Source organism: Quercus suber, unplaced genomic scaffold, assembly GCF_002906115.3.
Source record: "Quercus suber isolate HL8 unplaced genomic scaffold, Cork oak 2.0 scaffold_420, whole genome shotgun sequence".
Classification (NCBI taxonomy): Eukaryota; Viridiplantae; Streptophyta; class Magnoliopsida; order Fagales; family Fagaceae; genus Quercus; species Quercus suber.
Genome location: NW_027069871.1, coordinates 338969 through 360808, shown reverse-complemented (window position 1 = coordinate 360808; position 21840 = coordinate 338969). Strand labels below are relative to the sequence as shown.

Sequence of the window (21840 nt, the reverse complement as noted above, 5' to 3'; positions counted from 1 at the left end):
ACCAAAACCAACTCGTCGAAGTCAGTTTCTGGTGGAGAAAATCCACTGCCAACCACTGGAGTAGGTCGAGTCAGCTGGTTTCTGATCGGTTTCGGTTGGGTCTTAAGGTGGGTCGATTCACCAGATATGTTTGGACAGCCCTAGTGAAGAGGCTGAGGTCATGGTGTGTCGAAGAGCTATTGAATTCTCCAAGGATGCAAGATTCTCTAGGTTGATCATTGAAGGAGATAGTCTAAATGTTATGAGAGCTCTATCTAATCCTATAAAGAACAAATCACTGCTTGGCCATATTTATGATGACATCAAGTGCAACCTTAGAGAAATGTTGGTTATATCCTTCAATTGGGTAAAAAGAGGTGAAAACATGGTGGCTCACTCATTAGCGAAACATGTTAGGAATTTACTTGAGGATATGTATTGAATTGAAGATACTCCACCGCTTGCGGCGGATGCTTTGTACTATGACTCTTTACATATCAATGAATAATTAAATTTTTTGCCTTCAAAAAAAAGAAAAAAAAAACTAATATCTAGAAAATAATTTTCAAAAAAATAAAAAATAAAAATAAAAATCTAGAAAATAGAATTTTAGGAACTCCAGCTAGAGTTACCTAAAAAAGGGTCATCTAATCTTTTTGTTTATGAATTAAAGCCAAAGAAAAAAGAGGAGAATTTTTTGAGAAAGAAAGAAGAAAAAATGGAAGCACTCGTGGTGAGGAAATTGGGTGATCCGACGACAAGAGATTGGGAATCATCGCCCATAGTATTGAGCAAGGAGGAGGCAATCCCAGCATTTGAGTCTCCAACGGCGGTGAGAGTGAGGGTGAAAGCGACGAGCTTGAACTATGCGAATTACCTTCAGATACAGGGTAAGTATCAGGAGAAGCCTCCTCTGCCCTTCATCCCTGGATCCGATTATTCCGGAGTAGTCGATGCTGTTGGTCCCAAGGTTTCCCAATTCAAAGTGGGAGACCCGGTTTGTTCCTTCGCGGCTCTTGGCTCCTATGCTCAGTTCATCGTTACCGAGGAGTCACAACTGTTTCGCGTTCCAGATGGGTGTGATTTGGTGGGAGCTGGTGCACTTCCTGTAGCCTTCGGAACCTCACATGTGGCCCTTGTCCACAGGGCTCAGCTCTCCTCTGGTCAGGTCTTGTTGGTTCTTGGTGCCGCTGGAGGGGTTGGTCTTGCTGCTCTTCAGATTGGAAAGGTTTGCGGAGCCATTGTTATTGCCGTCGCCAGGGGTACTGAAAAGGTCCGTTTCTTGAAGTCATTGGGTGTTGCTGATCATGTCGTTGACTTGAGCTCTCAAAACGTGACGGTTACCCAAAGTGTGAAGGACTTCCTCAAGTCCAGAAACCTCAAAGGGGTTGATGTTTTGTACGATCCAGTGGGGGGCAAGCTTGCTAAAGAAACCATGAGGCTTTTGAATTGGGGTGCCCATATTCTTGTCATTGGCTTTGCCAGCGGTGAGGTCCCTGTCATCCCTGCTAACCTCGCCCTCGTCAAGGTATCAAACCATTAATTAAATACTAGTTTTATGTATATATAGTTTCATTATCAAATTTTATAATGCATCTTCCTGCTTAAACTACCAGAATTGGACAGTGCATGGACTTTACTGGGGTAGCTACAAAATTCATCGCCCGCGTGTTCTTGAAGATTCTGTTAGGGAGCTGCTCTCATGGATGGCAAGAGGCTTGATTACCATCCACATTTCTCATACTTACAACCTGTCTGAGGTCAGTAAATCCTTAATGGCCTGTTTGGATTGAGAGGGGAGGGAGGAGGAGTAGAGTTGGCCAAAAATTAGACTAATTTCCATCCAACTCTACTCTACTCCCCCTCCCCCTCTCCCTCCCTCAATCCAAACGGACCTTAAGCTCTTTCTTCTTCTTTAGGACTTAGAGCTCCAATTTATGTGTGGTTCGCCTATCAGGTTGCTAATCAACTCAAAGCTTTACAGTTGAGTGGGTTGCCTTACTAAGCCTCATTAGATTCGTTGGGCCAGATAACTTGGTTCAGTATGGAATATTTTTCATTCACTTATGATCTCTTTTAATTAAGTGTCCATTGATTTAATATTATTCTAGAGCTTATCCTGTGAATTGGATTCTCTTTTCAATTCTGAACAGAGAAGAAATGCTTTTTGAAATGTTCAACCTTTGTCTTGGTTGTTATCCTTGAAGTGTGTGTGATACAATTTCATGAACTTTCCTTGGAACCAGGGCCAAATTGTGAACACATAGAAGTATAGAATGGGTGTCATGAGAAGGATTCAATCGTTGGAACAAAGTCATTTCCTATTGCAAGCATAATTTACTAGTTGCTTAAAATTCGTAAAATTATCATGATACAATAATACTTGTCTTTCTTTCTTTCTTCTTCTTAGTAATGGCGATGGGTTTGAATCCCCCCATCCCACTTAAAATGAATCCCAAAAAAAAAAAAAGAGTAAAATTAGATTTCACATCCTTGGAGTAGCTCTTCAGCAGCTTAGTTGAACAAGCTGCTGTATCTTGCAACATGCTAGCATATATTGCCTAAAAGGATCCACTTGGTTAAGTTTAGACAATCTAATTTTAGATTAATGTATACCGGTTGATTGAACTTCATCTGATCAACTCAATTTCTTGTTCATTACAGGCCAACCTCGCCTTTTCTGCTATCAAAGATAGGAAAGTGGTTGGGAAGGTGATGCTTGTTCTTGATGACAAGAGTAATGTCAGATCTAAGCTTTAACTTGATCAAGATTCAGCTGGGATGGTGTGGAAATGGAGAGCTATCATTGGCACTTGAATGTCAGAAACTCTACCTTTTCATAACTTATGACCAATAATACATGGTGTCTTTTGTAATTTCGTGAAGAAACAAATCCAAGGCCTATTGACAATGTATAAATCAATATAAACATGCAAGTCTTGGGCAAATAAATGGCTTAGGTTTTTTTTTTTTTAATATTATATTATAAATAGGAAAGTCATCTTCAGTTGGGTTTCTAAACATTCCAAACCAATTGGTGATTGCGCAAATAGAAGGGTAATGTGGGGGTAATGTGTGAAATCTATATAAGAATTTATCGTTGCTATACTTCCATTGACTTACATCAACATAGCATTTTGGTCTAATTGTTCTCGTTCAGTCCACTCAGTGATGCTTTGGGATGAGAGGTTTGTACAAAAGGAGAAGTTGTTTCATTATTAATTATGTCACATTCCCAGCACAAGATTTCATTTTTCTTATGTTATTAAAGACTTGTATTTCTATTTTTATTTTTTGTAATATAAGTGATGGGTTTACTTATATTTGAAATCAAAAGAATTTAATTAGCCCAAAACAACTCCAAAAATCACAATCAAATAGGAATCAATTTTAAATATTTTTTTCATTAGTATTTGCACATGGATCTTAAGGGTTAGCCTCACCTTCCACCTTACCCATACAAGGGGAGGAGATGCCATTTGAATTATAGCTCATTTGTAGTTTTAAGAATTTTTTTTTTTTTTTTTCAGCACAAGATTTCATTTTTCTTATGTTATTAAAGACTTGTATTTCTATTTTTATTTTTTGTAATATAAGTGATGGGTTTACTTATATTTGAAATCAAAAGAATTTAATTAGCCCAAAACAACTCCAAAAATCACAATCAAATAGGAATCAATTTTAAATATTTTTTTCATTAGTATTTGCACATGGATCTTAAGGGTTAGCCTCACCTTCCACCTTACCCATACAAGGGGAGGAGATGCCATTTGAATTATAGCTCATTTGTAGTTTTAAGAATTTTTTTTTTTTTTTTTTACATCAGTTTCATTCACTACTCCTAATAAGCCATGGGCAAAAAATGACTTACATAAATCAATACTAAAATTATGTTCTCCTTTGTTACATAGAAACAAAAGTATACTGGTGGGGGACGCACCCAGGCACACATTGGAGACATTGACCTCAAGAGGTCAAGTTATGGCGATCCTTCCACAACAAGACACCTACCCTAAAGCCCGAGGGAAATTAAAGGAACTTTGGGTCTGACAGGATCGAAATGAGGACCAAGCTTAAGACACTCGTTGAGCTCGTGTTCTTAAGAGGCACAACCCTATCGAGGAACACCTTGCTGTCTGACCGAAATAGTCTCACTTCCTCAAATTACCATGGGAATATGTAAGGAAAAACACACTTATAAAAAAAAATTTAAAAAAAATTAAAAAAAAAAAAGCATGTAAGGAAAAACGCAAAACCCATCGCATCCATCACCTTTGCATTTAAGACCCTTCTCACCTAATTTTAGCTGCATTAATTGCTGATTAACTGGCCTGAGCAAGGATGACAGCCTTAAAACCTACCCTAATGATCATAAAATGGCAGAAATGTGTGCTGATGGGACAAGCCACTCCCTAAAAATCCAGCTAGAGAATAGGACAACTGGAGGAAGAGAAGTGCTATAAAAGGGGGAGAGGATCAACAAGGAAAGGGATCCAGAAATATTGAGATAAAAACTAGGAGAGAGAGTAAGAAGAGCTCTTTAGGAGAGTTCAGCTTTGTTTTATTCTTGTAACTCCCTCAGGAGCACTGTTCTTGTCCGTTGTTAGCAGTGGCTTAACTCTTTTATTCTTGATCATTTATCTGATTCTTCTATTGTGGATTTCCATCTTGTATTCTCCATATATTAGTTATGCAAATCAGGAATCATACTTGTACGGCACTTTGATACCTAGCCCATTTATACCTTAGATTCTAACTCAATAGTACGGCCCATAGGCCCAATCTTTTTCTGCCCGAGGCACCGGCCCAAACCCACAGATGCTACGAACCCAGGCATCGTAGTACTCAGAAGCCTGAGCAGGCAACCCACAGTGGCACGCACCCTATTTCACTACCTGGTCCATGTTCGGCAAACCATCCCGAGCAGGAAAAATGATGTTCAAATACGCTACCCCTCATACGTACGGCAATTCCCTAGGGAATATCATTGCTGAGCGTATTCTTTGGAGTGGGAACCAGTTCCAATTCCACTCCTACCATACTCCACCAAACACCCACTTGGCAACAATAATATTGGATGTCCTTCCCCACTAACCCTGCGAGTAATCATGATTCTTCCACTAATTTGAGGCTATAAATAAGAGAAACCGAAGAGGGAAGAAGGTTGTTGAAAGGCTTTGGAAGCAAGTTATAGTTGAGAGCAGCAGAGTTACAAAAGTGAGAGGGAGAGAATTCAGAGGCTTGAGAGATCAAGTTGGGTCTCTAAGTTAAAATCGCTCAGAGTAGGAAACCCAAAGCCCACATTACAAATAGATTGTGAGCCCAAGTGAGGACCGGCCCATCAACCTCGCTCTAGGCACTCACAATACTAGTTCTTTTTAGCTTTTGCGTTCTTGAGCCCCCACATATAAATTGCCAATTTCAGAGCAAATAGATAGTATTATAGTTACATGCCTCCCATCCATACCAACTATAATAACCTATTTTTTGAGATCCAAAAAGGTTGTCTTCTGGCAAGTGGAACTGAGCAAATGGCCATTCTGAGCTGAAATAGATACGTGGGATAATGGGAAGAAAACACCATAAAACCATTCCCCTAAACATCAAGCTCAAATTTAGGCTTTACTAATAAATGAGTCAAACTCACTAGCACAGGGTTTGATTTAAGAATATATAATATTATATATTTATAAATATACTTAGATAAACTTGATACTGTGTCTATTTGTAAACAAGTTCATAAAAAATCAAATAATTACTTATAATTTATTGATAATATAGATATTCCATATCGTAGTAAAAACTATATGTATAATTTTTAACAATATAGAATTGGCGATTTTCATAAGTTCATAAAATAAAAATCATTTCATCTAATTAACTCAATAATATAATTTTAACTATACTTTAATTTTTAATTAATAGCATATATTTGAAAAGGAGTAAAAGAATTTTAATTGTGATATTTATTATAAGTGGAAAAAAAAATTAAGTTAATCAAGCAGCTCATGATTATGCTTGAACTTGTTTGACAAGAAAATGAATCAAATTTGAACATATAATTTAATATATTGATGAACAATTCAGAACTTTTCATACTTGGTTGGCTTACAACCCTACGCAAAACCAACATATTTACCATTCTAATTGGGCATGTAAGCATATATTTGGTAATGTTCTCAAATAATTGTTTGATTTTATTTTTTTACCCTATTTAAAAATAAAAATAAAAACAAAATCAAATTGTACATAAACATCGAGATCACATACAACATGAATTTGTGAGGACCAATTAATTATTGACAAATACATTTTTTTCCCCTTTTAGCTCATTATTGAACACTTCAATATTTCTTAATTTGTATCTTCATGATACTCGGTAATAAGACCTATATATACATCATCCGTGAAGAACACCACTATAGCCTTAAGATGAAATTACACAGCAAGACATTCGAGCTTCATTTTTACACATGATGAGAAGAATTTACCGCTCATGCATGCTATCAGTACATCCCTATCCAGGCCTACTTTCAGTTTTTAGAAAGCGTACATATTCCCGCTGTAGCATCTCCCCTCCATGCACTGGGTCGAAGCTGCATCTGTAGAAGCTGATAGTGCGGGAAAAAGGGTAAGAGAGACTAATAGTCCAAATCTGAGAGAAGCATATTAATAATACTACTGTATAACGATTTTTGTTGATATTGCTACCCGATATCAGATTTATCTTAGCCTAGGCTATGGGCATCTGCAAGGGATTAATTTTCATTGGCATGTAGTTCACTTCAGACCTCTCAAGCATATCATTAGGGGTTGCGGACACAAGAGATCCGAATGAACATTCAGAGGTTTGCATGATAAAGCACATGATAACTCAAATGTGTTCTAAGCATATGCTTAATTAGTCTTCTTACTTGACAACACGTTACTGGCTTACTTCATGAGGATGTGCAGTAAGTTCCACACACACACACACAAAAAGGGTCTAGTCCACATACACAGCCACCCAATCACTACATAAGGTCACTGCCACTTGCTTCAAGCTGCATTAGTCTCCTACTTTGTGGGATAGAGCTGATACCAAACCCATCAACCAAGTTGGTAGACATCATCATCTCAATGTCGTCAACTATTCTAGGTTACTCAAAATTGTCATGGATCCTATGTCAATCCAAATGGTATACTATATAGGATATTCCAATTTCCAAACAAAATACACAGAGCTACATGCTACTAATAAAAGTAGTACTAGTCATTAATTTATCAAAAAATGTAGGACTCATCATTAGAAAGAATTAATTTTAAGCGTATGAGAGAGCTTCTCCACATAAAAAACAAAATGAACTAGTTGAGGAGAATCATGAGACACAAGCAATTAGGTACAGAGGTCAGAAATTTACTACAAAATGACAACAATATAACTTGTCAATAGTTCCAACAAAAGGTTATCTGCCCAATCAGCATAAACAGTAGGAAGTAGTCAGGTGAGCAGAGAGAAGATTTAGTGCTGGATATTTTGCTTTATCTTTGAATCTATAAAAACTAATTAATCCAAAATAACTCCAGAAATGAGGACCAAACAGGAATCAGTTTTAAGAATCTTTTTCATTAGTAATTCACACAGATCTTGGGGGTCTTGAACCCATAGCCTCACTCTCCACCTTGCTCTTACAAAGGGAGCAGATGTCATTTGAACAAAGAGCTCAATGGCAGTTTTATGGGTTTTTTTTTTTTTTTTTTTTTTTTTTTAAATATAAATTTCATTCACTTACATAAATCAGACTAGAATTATGTTCTCTAATTCTACACAAAAAAAAAAAAGAAGTATAAATTCCCAATATAAAAATAAACAAATAGTACAGTTACATACCTCCCATCCATACCAACTATAACAACAGTGTTCTGAGATCCAAATGCTGAAATGAATTGTGTGTCTTCTGGCAAGTGGAACCGAGCAAATGACCATTCTGAGCTGAAATATTTTGGTAAAACCCCTGGAAAAGTATCAGAAAAATTAGATAGGTTAGATGTATAGGAAGAAAACACCATAAGACCATTCCCGCTCCACAATGTCAAGGAAAACGTATGAAGCACAGGTGTGTTTCCGGATTTGGGTGCGGGTGCGGCGATTAAAAAATTATTAAAAATATTTTTATTTATATTTTCTATATATTTTTACAATTAAAATATTCTTAAAAAACACATTATATGTCCTTGGTTCACAAAACAAAGAAAGAAGAAGGCAAGAAACACAAAACAAAAAAGAAAACACAAAAGAAGCAACAAATATTCAAAATAAAATTGAGGAAGGACAGATTTAGAATGTTTGGGCCTCATTCAAAGCCGATTTTGGCTGTTTCGGCATGATTCAAGGCCGATTTTGGCCAAATCGGCCCAGTTTGGCGCAAATCGGAGCTGAGTTGGCGCGAATCTGTAAAAAAAATAAATAAATAAAAAACTCAGACATGGCACCTACGTGCGGGCAACAGCATTGCTCGTGTGTCACCACGTAGGACGCAGGTGCGGCACCCATTTTGCCGTGTCCATGCATCATAGAGGAAAACCACTCAAGAAAAGTTCAGAGATATGAGTTGGGGTGGGTTAAATTTCTAGCACAGTATTTAGCTGATCCCAAAGGTAAGCCTCCCAGGGCAGGCAGAAATATTAGCCCTTGGGCCAAGAGACCTGTAGGATGAGCTGGGCTCATTTTTAAAGGCTGGTCAAGTTTTGGGCTAGCCTTGGGCATGATGTACATTGGCATGGACTGGCCTAGCCCAGCCTAACACTTTATTTTGTTATGTATTTCTTCATTATATATTCAAACAATGTTTTCATGAATTATTTGAGTTTGAGATGATACAAATTCAGAACCATTAGTTTAATATTTGAAGTGTAACCATTTCATTGTTAAAACAAAATTAAACATAAGAGTTTCATGCAAAAAGAGTAACCATTTCGTTGTTGAAACAAAATTAAACATAAGAGTTTCATGCAAAAAGAGTAACCATATAACAGGCTCAGCCAAGCCATGCTCAGAATACGCACTTCATATGAAAAAGTAACCATAAGAGTTAATAATAATATTCATGTTTCACTAAATGTTAACATTTCAGAGCAGATATGTTCAAGTTATCTCAAAGAGTATATAAAAATTTCCACAATCAACTGTGTCTCACTTAAATCCTTAGTGAAAAGTTGCAAATTTCCAGGAAGATTAATTGCAGACATTCCAAGTCTTTGGATTATTGATTGAGAAGCCTCCTTTACCTCTCATAAAAGATAATGATGACCCAGGGTTGGCACCAGTATTTGGAGAAATAAGAGCATCTAGGGCAGTTGAAGAATTCTGCTGCAACATTGCTAGCCCTTGAGCAGCATTTGACTGAGCAGATGAGTCCTCCCCTACCACTCTAACTCTGAGGCTAAATATATGAACAGTACCTTTGTCGCTTGATGTTGCCAACCATTGGACATTTGGAGAGAGCGCAATACTATAAATTTCTGCTCTGTTGCCTCCTCTACGTACCTACATGCAAGAAGTAAATGAGAATATGCAAGCATTGGTTGTAAGAAAGACCAACAAAAGTGGGCACTGTATCTTCCACACATAAAATAAATTATACTAATAAAAAAGGTGAGGTAAAGACCTATAGATTCTGTAACCAATGCAAGAATGCCTAATATAATAAACAAGATAAATGAGTTTCAAAACTTCTCTCTCTTTCTGGAGACATCCTCAAAAAAAGCCATTACACCTTTTTGGAACTACATGGTAATCAGGCATTGATCTATTAGGTCTCAAAATTTAATTTAATTTTTTTAATTGCCACCATGGCAAGATGTAAGCGGTTTGAAAAGAAATTAAAAAATTATGGCTCAAAGTGAGATTATGAGAAAATGTTGAATGAGAAACTATAAAGAATTAGAGCAAAAGAGGAATTAAATATGAACCCGATGATCAGTCACAAGAATCATTAATTTAGGGACAGAATATAGGAACAGTATGAATTATAATTTTTTTCCTTCAAATTATTTAGTATTCAATACCATGCTGAGGTGTTAAAAATTAAGTTTGAAGATTGCATCCTAAAACCATGTAGCATAAGCTTGAGAGAATAATAATAAAATAAAATAAAATATGATACAAAAATCAATAAGCAGGTAAGCTACCTCTTGTAAGCGACTCCCATCCATTGTGTTAAATAGTCTTATCAAAGTGCCTTTCGTACTAGCAGTTGCAAGAAGCAGCCCATCCATTGTCAAGGTGAGGCATGCAATCTGAGAATCATGAGCTTGAATGAATTTTGTCATATTCAGCCCAAAGTGTTCAATTCGAACCTGTCCTCTTTGAAGACCTGGGCAAGCCAACACAAATGCATTCGAATGGTGTGAGAGGCAGCACAAACCCCTAGGATTTGCCAGAGTCTCAATCTGATGAAGAAGCTTCAGATCCATAAAGTTGTATACATAAATCTTGTGCTCAAGAACAACAACAATCCGATCCCGTCTTAATTTCACAGCACGAACCTCAGACCTAAATGCAAATTCACCAATGCACCGGCTTTGATGATCATCCCAAATCATAACTTTATTTGGTGGATACTGGGAATTAGCTCCACCACCAACAAGTGCCAGAATGTTGCACCTGAAAAGCATCTCAACAATTTTAAAACCCCCGCTTTTCAAATCACGTCTAAAAGTTTCCTTGAAAGGGTCACAGTTATAGATACGAAAACCACGGCTTGTGCCAGCAGCAAAGCAACCATAGTCCTGATTCCAAGATACAGAGAGTAACTCAGTGTCATCAGTGTCATTGAACTCCAGTTCAGGCTGGCTGAAAGAACCAGAAGGCCCGGCATTTGGGGTTTCACAGGTGCCAATCCTTGCCGGTGGAAGTAATCCTCGAGATGTTGAAACTGTTGAACTCATGTGCAACGAAGGGACAGTTATCAAAGTGCTAGCTGCAATGAATAAATGCAGGAAACCATGGATAATCAAAGCCTTGAATGATTATGGAACTGAATAGGAAGAGGGAAACACTCAGGCTCAGCAATATCAGACAAGTTACAAAAAAAGAAGAAGCTATAATGTACACAATGCTATTGATGTGTGATATAATCAGAACATAGCAACTACCTAATATGCAGTAGAAGTGAAGAGGAGAAACATGAAATCTGAAGCAACCTACCACTACCACCAATGAAAGGTAACGGCAATAAATGAATGGAATCACCTTTTTTTAGTCGTGGTTGGCGAAGCCCCGAGCCCTTTAATTTGTTTTGTTATGTTATGTAAAATTGTTCTTGTTGATTATCAACTATAGACTATAGTGAACATCAATGGGATACTTTTTAATCAGAGTCTAATTCACTACAAAACAAAGAAAGAAGAAGGCAAGAAACACAAAACAAAAAAGAAAACACAAAAGAAGCAACAAATATTCAAAATAAAATTGAGGAAGGACAGATTTAGAATGTTTGGGCCTCATTCAAAGCCGATTTTGGCTGTTTCGGCATGATTCAAGGCCGATTTTGGCCAAATCGGCCCAGTTTGGCGCAAATCGGAGCTGAGTTGGCGCGAATCTGTAAAAAAAATAAATAAATAAAAAACTCAGACATGGCACCTACGTGCGGGCAACAGCATTGCTCGTGTGTCACCACGTAGGACGCAGGTGCGGCACCCATTTTGCCGTGTCCATGCATCATAGAGGAAAACCACTCAAGAAAAGTTCAGAGATATGAGTTGGGGTGGGTTAAATTTCTAGCACAGTATTTAGCTGATCCCAAAGGTAAGCCTCCCAGTGCAGGCAGAAATATTAGCCCTTGGGCCAAGAGACCTGTAGGATGAGCTGGGCTCATTTTTAAAGGCTGGTCAAGTTTTGGGCTAGCCTTGGGCATGATGTACATTGGCATGGACTGGCCTAGCCCAGCCTAACACTTTATTTTGTTATGTATTTCTTCATTATATATTCAAACAATGTTTTCATGAATTATTTGAGTTTGAGATGATACAAATTCAGAACCATTAGTTTAATATTTGAAGTGTAACCATTTCATTGTTAAAACAAAATTAAACATAAGAGTTTCATGCAAAAAGAGTAACCATTTCGTTGTTGAAACAAAATTAAACATAAGAGTTTCATGCAAAAAGAGTAACCATATAACAGGCTCAGCCAAGCCATGCTCAGAATACGCACTTCATATGAAAAAGTAACCATAAGAGTTAATAATAATATTCATGTTTCACTAAATGTTAACATTTCAGAGCAGATATGTTCAAGTTATCTCAAAGAGTATATAAAAATTTCCACAATCAACTGTGTCTCACTTAAATCCTTAGTGAAAAGTTGCAAATTTCCAGGAAGATTAATTGCAGACATTCCAAGTCTTTGGATTATTGATTGAGAAGCCTCCTTTACCTCTCATAAAAGATAATGATGACCCAGGGTTGGCACCAGTATTTGGAGAAATAAGAGCATCTAGGGCAGTTGAAGAATTCTGCTGCAACATTGCTAGCCCTTGAGCAGCATTTGACTGAGCAGATGAGTCCTCCCCTACCACTCTAACTCTGAGGCTAAATATATGAACAGTACCTTTGTCGCTTGATGTTGCCAACCATTGGACATTTGGAGAGAGCGCAATACTATAAATTTCTGCTCTGTTGCCTCCTCTACGTACCTACATGCAAGAAGTAAATGAGAATATGCAAGCATTGGTTGTAAGAAAGACCAACAAAAGTGGGCACTGTATCTTCCACACATAAAATAAATTATACTAATAAAAAAGGTGAGGTAAAGACCTATAGATTCTGTAACCAATGCAAGAATGCCTAATATAATAAACAAGATAAATGAGTTTCAAAACTTCTCTCTCTTTCTGGAGACATCCTCAAAAAAAGCCATTACACCTTTTTGGAACTACATGGTAATCAGGCATTGATCTATTAGGTCTCAAAATTTAATTTAATTTTTTTAATTGCCACCATGGCAAGATGTAAGCGGTTTGAAAAGAAATTAAAAAATTATGGCTCAAAGTGAGATTATGAGAAAATGTTGAATGAGAAACTATAAAGAATTAGAGCAAAAGAGGAATTAAATATGAACCCGATGATCAGTCACAAGAATCATTAATTTAGGGACAGAATATAGGAACAGTATGAATTATAATTTTTTTCCTTCAAATTATTAAGTATTCAATACCATGCTGAGGTGTTAAAAATTAAGTTTGAAGATTGCATCCTAAAACCATGTAGCATAAGCTTGAGAGAATAATAATAAAATAAAATAAAATATGATACAAAAATCAATAAGCAGGTAAGCTACCTCTTGTAAGCGACTCCCATCCATTGTGTTAAATAGTCTTATCAAAGTGCCTTTCGTACTAGCAGTTGCAAGAAGCAGCCCATCCATTGTCAAGGTGAGGCATGCAATCTGAGAATCATGAGCTTGAATGAATTTTGTCATATTCAGCCCAAAGTGTTCAATTCGAACCTGTCCTCTTTGAAGACCTGGGCAAGCCAACACAAATGCATTCGAATGGTGTGAGAGGCAGCACAAACCCCTAGGATTTGCCAGAGTCTCAATCTGATGAAGAAGCTTCAGATCCATAAAGTTGTATACATAAATCTTGTGCTCAAGAACAACAACAATCCGATCCCGTCTTAATTTCACAGCACGAACCTCAGACCTAAATGCAAATTCACCAATGCACCGGCTTTGATGATCATCCCAAATCATAACTTTATTTGGTGGATACTGGGAATTAGCTCCACCACCAACAAGTGCCAGAATGTTGCACCTGAAAAGCATCTCAACAATTTTAAAACCCCCGCTTTTCAAATCACGTCTAAAAGTTTCCTTGAAAGGGTCACAGTTATAGATACGAAAACCACGGCTTGTGCCAGCAGCAAAGCAACCATAGTCCTGATTCCAAGATACAGAGAGTAACTCAGTGTCATCAGTGTCATTGAACTCCAGTTCAGGCTGGCTGAAAGAACCAGAAGGCCCGGCATTTGGGGTTTCACAGGTGCCAATCCTTGCCGGTGGAAGTAATCCTCGAGATGTTGAAACTGTTGAACTCATGTGCAACGAAGGGACAGTTATCAAAGTGCTAGCTGCAATGAATAAATGCAGGAAACCATGGATAATCAAAGCCTTGAATGATTATGGAACTGAATAGGAAGAGGGAAACACTCAGGCTCAGCAATATCAGACAAGTTACAAAAAAAGAAGAAGCTATAATGTACACAATGCTATTGATGTGTGATATAATCAGAACATAGCAACTACCTAATATGCAGTAGAAGTGAAGAGGAGAAACATGAAATCTGAAGCAACCTACCACTACCACCAATGAAAGGTAACGGCAATAAATGAATGGAATCACCTTTTTTTAGTCGTGGTTGGCGAAGCCCCGAGCCCTTTAATTTGTTTTGTTATGTTATGTAAAATTGTTCTTGTTGATTATCAACTATAGACTATAGTGAACATCAATGGGATACTTTTTAATCAGAGTCTAATTCACGTTGTTGGGATCATTAAATTACAAATCCTCCCTCCCTCTCCCGAATACCAAAACCAATAGAGATGCTACAAAAACTGGTCTGTTTAGTAGAGCATAGGTGGGTGGGTCTGGAATTGGATAACTTGACATTACAATTACTACAATAATGGTAGCAGCTTTTGAGATATCATATCAAACGAAAAGAAGAGATTAAATGCATATAAGTCAAATGCAGTAATGAAGATGTGGGTTTGAGTTGATAATGATATTGAATACAAAGAAAGAAGAAATACGAAGAATCGAATTAAGAAAATGAGAGAAACACAGCACAGCACAGCGACACTAAAACTAATGAAGAAAGATCATCCTCCTATTCAAAATTAATTGCGATCCAAATTGTTAAAAAGTCAAATGATCGTATATACCATAAAGAATGAAGAAGTGATTCACAGTCATTAGACAGAGAAGGCAAATTAGGGAATAATAATCAGTGGTGTTGATTGTTATGAATTTTTTTATAAATAAATAAAGGAAATGGAAATACCTATTGTCTTTTGTTTCTGATCAGATCAGATCGATCCCTCTGTGTCTCCGATTGAAGAAGATTATTACACAAAATAAAAACAGACACTTTTAAGTTTGAGTTTGAGTTTGAGGGAGAGACGCCGCACCACTTGTCGTGTCGTCGTCTCAAATCTCAATTACAATTAGATTCAGATGCAGAGACCAGAGACCGCCTTTTCTTTTCTCTCTTTTTTTTCTTATTATGCACCTGCTCCCACTGAATTATCTCCTTCCTTCCTCTTCTCTCTCTCTCTCTCTCTCTCTCTCTCTCTCTCTTTTCTGTTTTTTAAACTAACCAACCTTTAGCTCTATGTATATGTATTGCCTTTTCTTTTCCATTTTTTCCCCCGAGTATTACATTACATTACTTAATAATAATTCCTTTTAAATAAAAATACTTCTTTCTCCCAAAAAAAAAATTAATATTAGTGGTATTTACTGATTATTTCTCTGGGATACCTCCCATTGCTTAAATATCAAATTTTGGATCAAAACTTCTACCTTCCACTTAGTCCTCCTTTGGGAGGGGAGAATAAAATAAAATGAAAATGAATGAAAATAATAATTTTAAAATATTCTTCTTTTCTCTTGTTTAGGAGTTTTAATAGAAGGAATGAAAAATCTATTTCCTAGGAAGGAATTCTCATTCATTTCTATTCTCTTAAAATCTCAAATTTTCATTCTCCCAAAATTAGAAAGAATTGGAGGGAATGAAATTAAATTTAATAAATATTTTACTAAAACTCCTAAAATACCCATGTATATTCAACTCTTTATTTTAAAATAGGAGACTAATAATAATATTGTCATAAAATGATTTCATTACATTCCCTCTATATTACTCCCAAACAAGATTATTTACAGTCCATTCATTTTCATTCTTTTATTTTAAAACATCCAATCAAGATTACTTAACTCTATTCCATTAATTTCCCCTTGCTTAAATACATTCCACTCCATTCTCTTATAATCATTCCATTCAATTCCATTTCATTACCTTATAAACTCCCAAACGAAGCCTTAAATTTCTTCTTTTTTTTTTCTTTTTTTTTTGTGGGGCCTAGGTCATTTAAAGCAAATTTAATCATTATGTAGGTTCAATTGCATGTGTATTTTTCAAAACCTTGATTTATAAATTTTTCCCACAATTTCTTAATTGATAAAATCACATTAGTTTTCTCATCAAAGACGCTACTTTTTTTTGAGTTTTTTTGGCACTTAGTATCAATTTTCTAACAATTTCATTAGTTGTTAAGTTTTTGAAACAATTTTGTAAACTAGTGTAGAGATAAAGGGCCCAAAAGTATATATTGGGTTGTGGGCTCTATCCAAGGACGTTTAGTAGTTTGAGGACAGATAAATAATAGTGAACACGTAAGAATCAAAACTCCACGAGCAAGCTATAACTGAGAAGGTTGGGGAAGGTGGGTTGAGGAGGAATGCCTCCTAGACTAAACAAAGCAAAGGTCAAAATGTGTAGTCTGTCATCTAGAGTAACATTCTAGGATATCCTATTGATAAGAGTACACATCGTGAAAGCACAGGACAAAGAGAAGTTATGAAATATCTAAGAGAAAGCTACCACCACCGCATTAAATGCTCTATAGCTAACTCTTTGGCCGCATTAATGTGGAAGTGATACCTGAACAGTAATTTTCAACCTAGCTACTCCCAAAGACTTCAAGAAAGTGCTGATGGGACAAGGATCAATAGTAACAACCTAATCTACACGTGAAGGGTAAAGATGAAAGAAAGAAGATAGTACAAAATAGAAAAGAGACCCTAAGGGAAGGGGATCGGAAAATTAAAAGAAAAATACTGTAAAAACAAGAACCAAACTTGTAATCAAATTCAAGAGAAATATATATAAGAACCGATTTCCTCAGATTATGCCGATGACGATTTTCTTTAGATAAAACTTGTTTATCTTTGCTTTCAGGTGATCTAGACCCACCATAATTGTTGTTCAATTCATTAGAGCCTAGTTTTCTGACTCACTCTCTACAAATTTATTGTATTGGGCTCTTTGGGACAAAATCCTTTTGACTCTTGAGCTTAGGATTCAAATTGGGTCCTTACAATTAGCACCGTTTGTGAGAAATTTCTTGTGTTATGGCGAGTTTAACATTCAGTTTTGGTAGGTTCAAGTCCTAATCGAGGGGAGTATGTTGGTTCCCAATGTGAATACCAGTTTCTCAATCTCGAGTGGAGAAGGGACCGAGAGGTTAGTGTGCATACCGCACATACTAGTAGGAGCCAATCTCAAGGTGGGAGTCATGTCTCCCATACAGAGAACACTAGGACCATGCAACTGGAGATTGACCATTTGCGAAGGAGGTTACGCTGCGAGCGATGTAGGGGAAACCCTTCAAGTTCTGGCCCCTCTTCTGATGATGATAGTGATAATAGCTATCGCCTTAGGTCCAGGACTCCTCCCAGTAAGTCCTTTTAGTGTGATCAGGATCACCATTATAGGCGAAGAAGGGAGAGTCCGCCTCACCAAGGCCTGAGCAATGACTCTATAGGCAGAACTTTAAATCAGATTTCCAAGTCACCTTTTACCCGTAAGATTGAAGATGGAAAACTTCCTCAGCAGTTTACTCAGCCAATGTTAGTCATTTCAACCAGAGGAAGGCCGTTCACTCCAACAACAAAGCCTTGATGTGCAAAGTGTTCCCATCCAGTCTGGAGCCTATGGCAATGAGATGGTTCAATGGTTTGAGAGACGGCTTTGTTAGCTCCTATAAAGAGCTTACTAGGGCATTTGGGTCTCGGTTTGTGACTTACTGTAGGGTTCCTTGGCCTTTAGATTCCCTATTGTCTATGGTCATGCGAGAAGGGAAGACCTTGAAATGTACTCAGAGAGATACTAGGAGATGCTCAATGAGATAGATGAGGACTTTGATAACATGGCTATAAGGACTTTCAAGATCGGCCAACTTGCCGAGCATGATTTAAGAAAGTCATTGACCAAGAAGCCTGTAAGGAGTGTGCGTCGACTCATGGACTGTATTGACAAGTATAAGCAAGTTGAGGAAGACCAACAACAAGGTAAAAGGAAGGCTAAGGTTATCCCTCAAGATAGGAGGGATTTCAGGTTAGACAAATACAACAACAACTAGCCTCGAAGAGATTTTACTAGGTAGTCTGGGTCTATTACTGCTCAGGTAGTTGGCACAGTGTTCCAGGAACCAATGCATTAAGTCTTAGAGAAGATTAAGAATGGTCCATACTTTAAATGGCCAAATAAGATGAGAGGAGATCCTATGAAGCGTAACCAAAACCTTCATTACCAATACCATCAGGAGCAAGGACATACCACAAAAGATTGTAAAACTTTGTGGAGTCATCTGAAGCAACTGGTTAGAGAGGGAAAGATAATGTAATTTTTATATCAACCCAGTGGACAAGAGGGCCAGGCAAGATTGGGATTTCAAAGAGACACTTCTTCGAGAGTCCTTTTGGGCACAATTAATGTTATTTTGGCTGCTCTGAGGAGGACTCGTTCTCGTCCCTCCCGAGTATTGCCCATAGCTCAGACACATGCAGAGGACTTCACCCTTGTGCCGAAAAGGGCTAAGGCTAAGGTTCGACTAGCGTTGAGTTTCTCGGATGAGGACAAAGTTGGAACCATACAGCCACATAATGATGCCTTAGTGGTCACCCTCAAGATAGAGGGTACGATATGAAGAAGGTGTTAGTAGATCAGGACAGAGATAATGTACCCTGATTTGTATAAAGGGCTAAACTTGAAATCTAAGGATTTGACAAATTATGACTCACCTTTGTTAGGCTTTGATGGGAAAGTTATTTTTTCGAAGGGTCAGATTAAACTATCGATGCAAGCAAGTTCGGAAGTGGTTAAGGTGGACTTCATTGTAATGGATGCTTACTCCCCCTACACCGCCATTGTGGCAAGACCCTTGCTTCATGCCTTGAGGGCTGTTTCTTCTACCCTGCATTTAAAAGTGAAATGCCCATCCGATGACCAGATTGAAGAGCTAGTTAAAAGCCAGTCCATGGCCAGGTAATGCTTGGGCTGCAATAATGAATCAGTCAGGAGTTGAGTCATCAGCCTCTACTGAAAGGGACTTATAGAAATCAAGAACTCTAATGTTATCTACGGACGCGGTGTCAAAATGGGCAAAGTGTGAGAAGTTAGAGAAAATTTTTATTGATGATTTGGAAAAGTTCTTTTAGGTCGGAGCTTAGCTGCCTTCTTGAGAGAAGGAAGAGCTAATAGTACTTCTCAAGAGGAATATTGACATGTTCACATGGAATGCTTACGAAACTCCTAGGGTGGATCCAAACTTCATCTACCATCATTTGAATGTCAATCCGTCTGTCATCCCCAAAAAGCAACCACCTTAACGCTCATCTAAAGACCATTCTGATGCTGTCAAGGATAAGGTAATCAAACTTAAGCAGGCCGGGGCTATTAAAGAGATGTTTTACCCTGAGTGGCTAGCCAATACTGTAGTAGTGAAGAAGAAGAGTGGAAAGTGATGAGTATGTGTGGACTTCATAGATCTAAACAAGGCATATCCAAAAGATTCTTTCCCCATGCCTCAGATAGACCAACTAGTGAATGCAACTGTAGGCCACCCTTAGATGAGCTTTCTGGATGCCTTTTAGGGATACCACAGGCTCTGGACAATCAGGAGAAGACAACTTTTGTCACTCCTACTGGAAATTACCACTATAAGGTGATGCCTTTTAGATTGAAGAATGCAGGGTCTACTTATCAGAGGATGATGACCAGGATGTTCGAGCCACAATTTGGCAAAAATGTTGACATTTATATAAATGGTATGGTGGTGAAGAGGAAGGTGGTGTCCAAGCACGTAGGAGACCTCAAAAATATTTTTGAAGTACTAAAGAGATACAAATTACGCCTCAATGCTTCCAAGTGCTCTTTTGACGTGGGATCAAGTAAATTTTTGAGTTATACGGTCACTCATCGTGAAATTGAGGTCAACCCTCATCAGATTAAGGCAATTAATAGTTTGTAGCCACCTCGAAATCTCAAAGAAGTCTAGAGATTAACAAGTTTGATTGCCGCCTTAAACCAATTTATCTCTCGATCAGCAGATAGGTGTAGACCTTTCTTCCAGTTGTTGAATAAGTGGAAGGGATTTGAGTGGACCAAGGAATGTGTCTTGGTCTTCCAGGAGCTTAAGGAATACTTTTTTCGGCCACTTGTTATGTCTAGGCCTGAGGTGGATGAGGTTTTGTTTACTTATATTGATGTGGCTTCCTATGCCATGAGTTTGGTGTTGATATGGGCTGATAGTGGTATACAGAGGCCAGTTTATTATGTGAGCAAGTCGTTGTATGAAGCAAAAGTTCGTTATTTACTACTAGAGAATGCCATTTAGGTAGTGGTACATGCTATACATAAACTCCCTCACTACTTCCAATCCCACACAGTTGTTGTTTTAACCCAACTTCTGCTTCGATCACTACTTTGGAGTGCTGATTACATAAGAAGGATTGTCAAGTGGGGTACAATCCTAGGGGCTCTTGATATCAAGTATATGTCTCGCACCTCTATCAAGGGCTAGGTCCTCGCAGATTTGGTGGCCGGGTTTACTGAATCCCCATTAAAAGAGGAGGTAGAGAAGTAGGACATGGATGGAAAATCAGTTGGCATGGTCTCCTTGCAAGAACCTTTATCTTGGAGGGTAAACGTTGATGGTACAGTAAATCAAAGAGGATCTGAAGTGGGGCTAATTCTAATATCTCTTGAGAATATCACTATTGAGAAATCCTTAAGATTGGGTTTCTCGGCCGTAAACAATGAGGCCGAGTATGAGACTCTATTGGTGGAAATGGTTATAGTTCAGAAAATGGGAGTAAGAAAAGTGGAGGTATTTTTAGATTTGATGCTGGTTGTAAGGCAGGTGAGGGGAAATTTGGAGGCTAGGAATATGAGAATGCAAGAATATTTAAGTCAGGTTAGGCACTTGCAATTAGGGTTTGAGTCTTTCAACTTACTGCAAATCCCTAAAAGCGGAAACACATATGCTGACTCTCTGGCCACTCTTGCAACCTCCTCAACGCAAAGCTTATCTCGGGTTATCCTTGTTGAAAACTTGTGCAAACCTACTAAGATGAAGAGAGAGGTGGCCTATATTCATCAAATAAGGGTAGGACCTAGCTAGATGGACTCTATATTCATCAAATAACGGTAGGACCTAGCTAGATGGACTCTATTATGTTGAAGACTTGTGCAAACCTACTAAGATGAAGAGAGAGGTAGCCTATATTCATCAAATAAGGGTAGGACCTAGCTAGATGGACTCTATTATGTTATTCCTCAAGGAGGATATCTTGCCCGAGGGAAAGTCCGAGGTTGACAAAGTGCGGAGAAAGGATCCTTGGTTTTGGCTGTCCGAGGACCAAAAGTTGTACAAGCATTCTTTTTCTGGACCATATTTGTTATGCATACACCCTAAGGCAGTGGAGTTACTCCTAAAAGAGTTACATGAAGGGATTTGTGGAAGTCACACAAGAGGCAGATTCTTATCTTATAGAACCCTCATTTAGGGATATTGGTGGTCGAACATGTAGAAGGAAGCACAAGAATACGTAAAGAAGTGTGACTAATGCCAAAGATTTGCCCCAAACATTCATCAACCAAAGGGTGTCCTCAATCCTTTGTCCAACTCTTGACCTTTTGCTTAATGGGGCTTGGATATTGTAGAGTTTTTCCTTAAGGCAGTAGGGAATAAGAGATGACTGCTAGTCGGTACGGATTACTTCACCAAGTGGGTTAAACCTGAACCATTAGCAA

At 37.8% G+C, this 21840-nt stretch overlaps 3 protein-coding genes across 3 annotated transcripts; 1 reads left to right on the top strand and 2 right to left on the bottom strand.

The window, feature by feature from the left end:
- The first annotated feature begins 612 nt into the window (after window positions 1-612).
- Window positions 613-3087, top strand: LOC112005097 (uncharacterized). The gene is made up of 3 exons (XM_024037348.2): window positions 613-1507; window positions 1596-1739; window positions 2644-3087. Exons 1-3 carry the CDS (start codon window positions 698-700, stop codon window positions 2737-2739), a joined length of 1050 nt encoding a protein of 349 aa, XP_023893116.1. The 5' UTR covers window positions 613-697; the 3' UTR covers window positions 2740-3087.
- A 3119-nt stretch (window positions 3088-6206) lies between these two features.
- Window positions 6207-10959, bottom strand: LOC112005104 (autophagy-related protein 18c). The gene is made up of 4 exons (XM_024037354.2): window positions 10150-10959; window positions 9247-9505; window positions 7850-7973; window positions 6207-6590 (listed from the first exon to the last, which is right to left on the bottom strand). Exons 1-4 carry the CDS (start codon window positions 10906-10908, stop codon window positions 6497-6499), a joined length of 1236 nt encoding a protein of 411 aa, XP_023893122.1. The 5' UTR covers window positions 10909-10959; the 3' UTR covers window positions 6207-6496.
- A 1172-nt stretch (window positions 10960-12131) lies between these two features.
- On the bottom strand, window positions 12132-15336 carry LOC136062490 (autophagy-related protein 18c-like). Its single transcript, XM_065761580.1, has 3 exons — window positions 15025-15336; window positions 13301-14091; window positions 12132-12656 (listed from the first exon to the last, which is right to left on the bottom strand). The coding sequence occupies exons 2-3, from the start codon at window positions 14057-14059 to the stop codon at window positions 12345-12347; spliced, it is 1071 nt and encodes a 356-aa protein (XP_065617652.1). The 5' UTR covers window positions 14060-14091; window positions 15025-15336; the 3' UTR covers window positions 12132-12344.
- Window positions 15337-21840: the final 6504 nt, after the last annotated feature.